The sequence below is a fragment of the Anarrhichthys ocellatus genome, unplaced genomic scaffold, assembly GCF_004355925.1.
Source record: "Anarrhichthys ocellatus isolate YVR2014 unplaced genomic scaffold, GSC_Weel_1.0 scaffold23, whole genome shotgun sequence".
Classification (NCBI taxonomy): Eukaryota; Metazoa; Chordata; class Actinopteri; order Perciformes; family Anarhichadidae; genus Anarrhichthys; species Anarrhichthys ocellatus.
In genome coordinates this window covers 5,222,579-5,231,316 of record NW_022280053.1, presented here as the reverse complement: position 1 = coordinate 5,231,316, position 8,738 = coordinate 5,222,579, and the positions used below count along the sequence as shown (strand labels likewise).

The window sequence follows — 8,738 nt, the reverse complement described above, 5'->3', positions numbered from 1 at the left end:
TTAGTTTCAGTGATTTCATACATTCAGTAGGAAGTCTTGTGACTTCATGCCAGAATTAGCGTGTTGGGCTGATGCAGTTAGTCACTACATTAAACAGTCATGCTGCTTTTCTGTGGTAACTGGAAAATCGACATAACTTTTATTATTGTATAGAGATTAAACCAGTATCAGAGTATGCCTCGAATAAACAAAATGTATTTAATAAACAAATGAATATCTTGTTATTTTTTTGTTTTTAGCTTGTGCTCCTTTACTTGGTCACATGAGGGCGATATGACTCCAGTTGTGGAAGATGGCACCATGAAAAATATAGAAGCATCACAGAGCTACAGAAACTTTGCATGTAAACATTTATTTCTCAGTTGCACTTTTTTGTTACACATCAAATGTCTTGTACTGAACATTTAAGGTGCAACTTTGTTTCTGATCATCCCTAGTTAATTAAAAATACAATATTAAATGCCCATTTGTTTATAAATCTGTGAGGCATAAACGTCAGGTGAGGTATACAACCTACATCTAGAAAGAAAGTCAAGGATTTTATTTTAACCTCTGAATGTCATAACTGGCTTCCAAGGAGAAATGCACAGCGGTCGGTCGGTTAATAATTCAGATGGTGGAAAAGGCTGACGTGTCACCGTGCCACTCAGCATATAACGTGTTTAGAAAAGGGTGAATCAGGTCTGTGAATATTTAATCGTTCACCCGACATAAAAAGTGTGTGATAAACATGCTTCATTCAAACAGGGCAAACGTGATGCATTGATGTTAAACTCAATATAAGCAAATGTATTTATTTTTGCTTCCGAGGCAAATGGGTAGTCACATTTTCATTGTGAACAAAAACTGCAGACAGAAATCAGTAAGGCACAGACCGTAACAATTCAACCAATGCTAAGGACGGCTTTGTTGGATGCTTGGCTTTTTACCCGATGATAAAAGCGTGTTTCATGTCAAACATCACACACTGTGGTTGAAAAGAACCCTACTTCCCCACCGTAAACTTCTCAATTCCTGCAATCAAAATCCAGTGAATAAGCTCAGTCTTTAACTCTCCGGAAGGAGAAAAAAAGATAAGAAATGCCCAACACACTGCATAACCTCAAGTAAAAATGTCAAACTGCAAGGTAGTTTTGAGGGACCGTACAACATCCGAGACGTTTGTCAAATAAACCAAACTATTTTACAGGTCACAGATGCTGCATCGCTTACAAATATAGATCAGTGCTCCCCATACACAGTCAGTTTGTTCCATACAAGCACTGATGTTCATTTTTATCAATAAAAATAGAAAGAAATGCATATTTGGTGAGGCAGCCCAAACATCCTCAGACCGATGACCTTCATCTCCTTGTCAGCTTGGGAAAGAGTCCGAACACCATCAACACAGCCAGGTAGGTGTCGTGAATTCTCCATCAAACTCCTACGTAAGAAGTGACACTGTGTGCCTCAGTGTCAAAGGTGTGGTCCACCTGGGCTGAGTGAGGACCATGTTCACAACTGGATTCACCCAACACAAGTGAAGCTCATGTCGTCTTCACAGAGCTCAGTGGCCGTCACAGCTTTCCTGTGGAGGGAAACACAGTTGTACTGTACAAGAGGAGGAGGATGTAAAAAAAAAAAAAAAAAAAAAAAAAAAAAAAAGGTAAAGAATGTTGATAACAGATGTTCAACTAGTCTGGTTCTAGACCTCTGAATCACTGCCCACGTCTCCAGTTTCATCAGTAATTTAAATAATGAAACAAAACTATAATTCAGTCTGAATTACAGACTTAAGTTTACCATTCAGAAACGTGCATTGAGGGAGCTTGCATGTTTTTCCGGTCAAACTAGATGCATGCAAGTAGCACATCTTCATTCGAACTAAACAAAGAGAGACTGGAATCTGAGTCTTGAACCATTCATGTAAGTTTATCCAAACTTGTTCCTTACAGTTAAAAATGTCACAAGATTTGTGCATCTATATTTGGAAGACCCCTTTAGTAATCCTTTTAAAAAGGAACATAAAAGTGTTTTTGTCATCAGGAACACAGTTAGCTGAATGAGGTTAACTGATCATGTTGAACAGAACATGTGTTTAAGTGTAATAGAGTTAAATGTGATGGCTAAAAGTAGTTCACCAAAAAGCTGCAGGAATTGTTAGTAATTTAGTTAAATAAGTTTGCTTTTTTTTTTTCAAACCCTGACAAACGCTTCATTCATAAAAAAAAGTAGAATAAAGTTAATTTGCAGAATACGAAAACACTTGATTTCGTGGAATATGAACCAGCTGGCTTTAGCTTTGTGTTCCTAATTATGTGTCCCAATGAATCTGGACTTTGTACTTCTCTAGTGCTGAAAAAAACAATGCAGAGCTCAAACTACTCGCCTAAAGCCAAACATGCAGGGCGGATAAAGACGGGTGCACATGATGCAAGTTGACGTGGGCAAATGCACAATAACCAGTATGACGTTGGGAGAAAACACACTCGCATGCATGAACATAGACCTACCCAGGCCTTCTGCCATCTTTTGAGCAGTTGCTCATGCTCTGTGAGTGCACCTCTCCACTGGTTCAAATCCCTGGATGGACTGCTCTCCTCATCTGTCAAATAATAACGTCTTTTATGGAAACAATGGCAGTGGCATTGCTGCAACTAATCCCAGGCACTCCATTACCTAACATGGATTACTCACAATATATCTCAAAATACGTATAGTCAAAGTAGACACACTGGACATTCTCACAGCCATACAAGCTTCAGGTCCGGATACCTCGAATAGTGAGGCGGAGGTCCACCTCGGACATGTCACTTCCTGTGCTGGCCTCAGCGACACAGCGGTAACGGGCGTCCTTGATCAGCGGCCCCTCTTGGAGCCAGCTGCTCACTAGTACCTCCCTCTGGCCCACCGGCTGGCGGTACTCCATTCTAGGGGTGTCCAGACTGTGTCCATTTATTAGCCAGTGAATGTGGACATCACTGGGACCTGATGGACAGAATAGGACTTCATGTTGATCCCCCCCCCCGAATGGTCGAGACACTGACACGCCACACAGACTGCGATAGGGAATACTTGCCTTTGGTAGGTTTGTTTGTGTCGGTCAAGTTTAGTGTGACTGTATTATATATGTATACATGCAGTGTAAAAGTTTGCCTGATCTCAGAACTTCAACAGAATCCTAATCTTTTGGCCATTTATTGTCAGTAATGAGATCACATTTCTTTATTAAGTCAAAAATGTAACAAAACAAGCCAGTGTTGAAAACATTTGACAAGATTTATTTAGCCTCCCTACCAAGAGAAATAGCCCCAAAACGTCCCCTAAATTTATGTACATCTTCAAATGGTATTTTTCCATATATACAACTATATTTACAAGCACAAAAATGACCCAGATAAAGTATTGAGATGTAAGACATTTGAGTCTACAGTAACACCCTGGATTTAAAAAAAAAGGATCTTTTCTAAAAATGTACAGGTTTCACGTCAGACTGTTGTTACACAATACTATAAATAAAACTGTACCTTTCAGTCACATAGAATTGAGAATTGTCCAACAACCAGATCACTGAAGTTGACAGTTCAATATTGAATCTAGTCATTTTCAACATTCACTAAGGCATCTCACCAGACACCTAAAATGGAGATGAACAGTTCTCCACTACGCCTTGAAGCAAAGGACAGGCTTGTTATAAACAGATCCAGAAACACACACACACACACACACACACACACACACACACACACAGTTAGTTTATGTTTGGGAAATGGTAACATGCAACATGCAGAAAGAGAAGAGAAAGAGTGAAAAAGGGGGGAGGGTTAAAAAGTGAGAGGAATGGATTTCCGGTTCGGGAGGTGTGAACCGAGTCAACGTCACAGACACCACTCACCCAACGCCAGGCAGAAGAGCAGGAAGGCCTCCTGGGCGTGAACCCCCCAGGCTTGGTCCTTCAGCAGGGGAGGCAACAGTCTCACCTCTGCCTCCCGGGCCTCCACAGTGTGGGGCTTGGTGGAGGAAGAGGTGGAAGAAGAGGAGGAGGAAGAGGAGGAGGAGGAAGGGAGGGCAGAGGGAGTGCTACTTCCAGAGGAGGGCAGGGAAGATGAAGTGTCGACGGGAGAGGCGACTGTGAGGGAGGGAGTGATGGGAGAAGAGAGAGTATTGAGGAAAACAGGAAATCTAAACAAGGGGTGACATGCAACACAGACAAGAGGGAGAATAATGGGCTGGGATTAAAAAAAAAAAAAAAACTAACAAATTTGTAATAAATAAAATAAAACATGAGGATGATCACAACTACTTACACAATAGACAAAATGATATTACCACAGACACGACTCATCTTAAATAATAATTATCTGAGAATGTTCTAAAACTGAAGGCTTAATTAAAAATAAGAATAAAAAAATATTTTTTCTATAAACTGGGCTGATGTTTGATATCGTCAAGCATCACGTCATATAGAACATATTTATGTCATTAAGAGACCACGAGGGAAAGTGACTAGTAGAGGTTAATACAAAGGAGCATCAGAGTTGTATCCATGTAGGAATGTCGACTTCACAGGGAGGAAATAAAATAAAACACAGAGAAACTCAACATCGTCACTCAAAGACAACGAGACAGTGGTTTGATTTTTTTAAGCATTGTTCATTGTTTTCTCTCTCTCTCTCTTTCTCCGACATTCAAACCCGCCATTGCCACTTCACTGGGTGAGATAAAGAACCACGTACCAGGTGACGCAGACGGCAACACCGTAGAAAGCTAGGCTAGAACGTGCTGAGAAAATCTTCCCTGAGAAATGACCGTAATGTCGAAGCGCTGACTCAAGTCCATTAGCCGACATGTTGCTCCGAAAGAAAAAAGATGCAAAAGCTTCAAGAGACTATTTTCCCCCCAGGCTGTACAAAGAAAAAACATGACTCCAATTTGGAAAACATCAAAGTAACTTACCAATTTGGTAAACAATGTTTCCAATTTGGAATTTAAGAAATAGCTTTTCTTGCTGGACTAAGCTGAGAGGGTGCAGCTTCTGTGAATAGTTTTTGCTTTGTCGTCATAAACCCTAGACCAGACAGGAGTTATATCTCAAAGACGCCTTGTGATGATTAAACTTCATGTGATGCTGTACACTGAACATACTTTCATATAGAGGAAAGCGCTTAGATTTGTGAGTCGTGGAAAGATGCAGCAAGAGTGTGACCCCCCCCCCCCCCTCTCTCCCTATCAATAGTCTCTGTGCTGAGAGAAACAAAGGCAGAGCAGAGGCCTCTGGCTAGCAGTAAGGTTCATCTGCATCTGCGAACTGGATCGGCTGAGATTCACAGTCCACATCGAAGGGTTTCTCCTTGGATGGGATCTGACCGTTGCCGCACTCCGGCTCGGTCTCATACCCGGTGTCGCGGAGCGCCCGGAGGTTTTGAGTGGTTTGGCTGCCGTTCTGCGTCGGTTGCTCCGTCATGTTAATTTTTTCGGTCGCAGATGATTCCATCAGACCCGCCTCGCAGGCCCGATACTCGGGCTGATGGGTGCTCTTGTGAGTGCCCAGCAGGGCGGCTCGCAGCCGCAGGCAGGGCGCCGGAAGATACTGCATGTAGCAGTTGTACGCCAGCGCGGCCAGAAAGAGGAGGAAAAACAGGAGGAAGAGGAAGAGGAGGGCGGTGCTGTTGTTGTGTTGCAAATACTCAGCCGCTGGGTCCCGGCTGTCTGGGCGCGGAGCGCTGGAGCTCGGGGGAAGATGCTGCTTTGGCTGGAACTTCATTGTGCTGCTGGGCGGCAGGGTTAGTGATGAGTCAGTTTGGGGTGGGGAGGTGAGGTGGACTGTGGCTGTGAAGCTGGGAGGAGCAAGGGCCGACGTTAGTAGGGCTCTCTCTGTCTTACCATTACCTTCGGCTGTATGTGAGCTCGACGTCTCCTGGCTGCCGAGGGTGGTGGCAACGTGGCCTGCCTGGTGTGGAGCTCTGGGCGGGAGATCCAGAGTGAGGACGTACCCGGCCAGGAGGCGGCTGAAGTTCTTCCCGGCAGCCGGGGCCCATTCCACTGACCAGCACTCGTAGTGACCTTGATCCTCTGGAGCCACGCTGTAAATCAGGAGGCTGTTCTCGCCTATGAGGTGGAAGCGAGAGGCCTCGGTGAGGGCAGAGCCGTTGGATTTCCACATCACCTGGGCTAGGTTGGAGTGTCCCAGGCACGGCAGCTCAGCAGAGCTGCCTGGTTTCACTGTCACACGTCGGTAGTCCTTCAGAGACAGACTTGATGCTGAGAGGCAAAACAAATGTGCAAATGTGTGTTTAATGTGCAATAGAGGACAATCACACAACGTGCCTTATATTTAGGACGTTCAGAATTGTGATATTTGATTTCCAATCGGTATCCAGTGTTTTTTACTCTCACTGTCCATGTTATAAAGCTTCTTTGTTAGGCGTATGTGCGCATGTTGCACCCTACCTGACGGACACTTGTCTGCGTCACCGTTCAGGCTCTGGATTAGCTTCCTGAAAAAACAAACAAGCTTTATTTTCATCGCCATCTAAAATACTCTGAACTCTGAAATGAAGAAATATTTAGACTGAGACAGTAAAGCAGGTCAAACTGGACGGAGTATCGGTTAAGATGTCTCTCGTTGGTGGTTTTGCTTTCGTTATCCAGTGTTGTAGTGCGTGAGCGGAGTACCGGTATGTGGAGAATAAAAAGGATTACCTGAGCCTTTGGCTGGGAGCATCAAAGATATTGACACAGGCAGCAGTGTGAGGGTCCCAGGCACAGTACGGGTCTCGGGCCAGGACGCAGTCATCGCAGGACAGATACCGGCCACAGAAGGCTGTGGGGGACTGGACCACACCGGAGTCTGAACCAGCGTACAGGGAGCGTGTCTGTGGAAGCACAAGGTTGTTCAGATACGTAGATATGCCAAAGAAAGAGTGCACAACAAAAGAAATACGCTTATAGATTTCAAAAGGTCACAAATATGAACCCGAAACTACACAAAAGTCTACAAATCACTTAAAAAAAAAAAAAATCTATAACAGCAAAGTGGCTGCTTGCAAAGGTTTTCGTGTACCACCACATAACGACACGCTGCCCGTCAGCGCTCTGCGTTTCTGTTGAGCTCAAAACACATTTTCTAATTCTTGTGCCGCAGCGGTCTCTTTGTACGGTTCGTCACTGACCTCCGAGGACAGCAGCAGGTTCTTGATGGACTCAGAGTTCTTCAGGAGCTGGATCTCCTCCACAATGTGCACTTCTCCTTCATACACCACTGACTTGTGCAGGACTCCCTTATCTAAAGATGAGAATGGTAAAAGGCAAATCATTCAGCCGAGGCAGGAGCCAGAAATGAGCCTCTTTAAAACAAACTATTAGAATACAGGATGTACTGAATGAGCCAACTGGTATCAGCTATATTCGGACTGGGCAGTTTCCTTCCCTTTTTGTTTTACCATACTATTCTCCAGCTATGCTCAGCTGTTATTGGTCTTGTAAACACAACTAGTACTTCAGGCGTCTCGCTGAAGGCAGCCTGTTGCAATTGTGATTAAATGTAATACTCTATTGTGTTTGAATATTTACAATATTCTTACATATTGTCTATTTCTCAGGGTCAGGGTCTAATAAACTTGAAAAGCACAGCCTCATTTATAAGAGTTTTTAAATTCAAATGTGTATAAATAACTGATGTGTTCTTACCTGTTCCAGTGAAGATGACATCATAAATGTTCCTATCGAGCGCGCGCACCCTCTCCACAACAATCTGAGTGTAGTTGACGTCTTTGGTGATGAGGCGAGGCCCGTTGCCGATGGGTAGGACGGGGTCCTCCAGCAGGGGGTGGTCCTTCACAAACTGGAGGGTCTTGTCTGGCAGGTGGAGGGAGCTGCTGACGTTCTGCCGTCGCATCAGGTTGTTAATACACTGGTGGAGGAAAAACGCAGACAGGAGACATTAAATGATTTATTCTTGTAAAGTAAATTCACATCTGTCTGTCTACTAAAAAAGACATTTCCCCCCCCCCCCCCATTCATTTTCTTTTACATCTGTATTCTAAATACTTAATAAAGCATTTCCTAGACTTCATAAAATTTGCACAAGCATTCACAACAAACTGAGCTCAGTCTTAACTATTGGAGCGGTGTGAAAGGTACTTACTGCTCCAGGACGTGGAGAAGGAGTGATGCCGTTGTACCGGACCCACTTGGTGTGGGACTGCTCCACTGTGGCCTTCTGCATGTACTTGCCCTTGGAGAAGACTTCTTCCATAGCTGTCATGTTGTAAGCACACACTGCTGACAAGCCCACATTACCCCTGGGGGACAGGGATGATGATGGAGTCGGGAGAGAAGTGGGGGGGAGGGAAAATAAGTGAATTTAAGGACCCCGCTTGATATTGAAACATTGTCCTTTTCTGACCCCAATTCAAGATCTTCAAAGCACTGACCACTGGGAGGTGAAGACCCCGTAGATGACGGTGTCTCTGAAGTCTGCCCCCTTCAGGATGAAGACATCATGTACTACGTTGAAAACAAAGTTGAGCTCAGGCATGGAGCACACCAGCTTGGCTTTCAGGAAGGACGTCCATTTCTTCTGCAGGGTGCGCTGCCCCCCGAGGTCACCCTGTGGGAGAGACGTGTATCAGTGTGTGGGGAGAGGCAGAGGAAGGAGACTGAGGGGAAAGGGAATGAGAAGGAGGGAGGAAGAATGGCAGGCGTAAGATTGGCTTCATTTCCACTGGGAATGGGGGGGGGGGGGGGGGGGGGGGGGG

General features: G+C 44.6%; 1 protein-coding gene across 6 annotated transcripts in view; it reads right to left on the bottom strand.

Annotated features, from left to right (window-relative positions):
• Positions 1 to 336: 336 nt before the first annotated feature.
• sema4d (sema domain, immunoglobulin domain (Ig), transmembrane domain (TM) and short cytoplasmic domain, (semaphorin) 4D) overlaps positions 337 to 8,738 on the bottom strand; it is a 36,718-nt gene continuing 28,316 nt past the window's right edge. For 3 of the 6 annotated variants that reach the window (XM_031860009.1, XM_031860006.1, XM_031860007.1), the window contains 10 exons: positions 8,415 to 8,590; positions 8,126 to 8,282; positions 7,669 to 7,891; positions 7,152 to 7,264; positions 6,682 to 6,854; positions 6,430 to 6,476; positions 5,869 to 6,240; positions 3,875 to 4,108; positions 2,755 to 2,967; positions 1,595 to 2,584 (listed from right to left, as the gene is read on the bottom strand). In XM_031860009.1, the coding sequence (XP_031715869.1) occupies positions 2,361 to 2,584; positions 2,755 to 2,967; positions 3,875 to 4,108; positions 5,869 to 6,240; positions 6,430 to 6,476; positions 6,682 to 6,854; positions 7,152 to 7,264; positions 7,669 to 7,891; positions 8,126 to 8,282; positions 8,415 to 8,590 (1,932 nt within the window). In that variant the 3' untranslated portion in view covers positions 1,595 to 2,360. Of the gene's footprint in view, positions 1,568 to 1,594; positions 2,585 to 2,754; positions 2,968 to 3,874; positions 6,241 to 6,429; positions 6,477 to 6,681; positions 6,855 to 7,151; positions 7,265 to 7,668; positions 7,892 to 8,125; positions 8,283 to 8,414; positions 8,591 to 8,738 lie in introns of those variants that run through there. The other 3 variants (XM_031860010.1, XM_031860011.1, XM_031860008.1) reach the window with 3 other exon arrangements.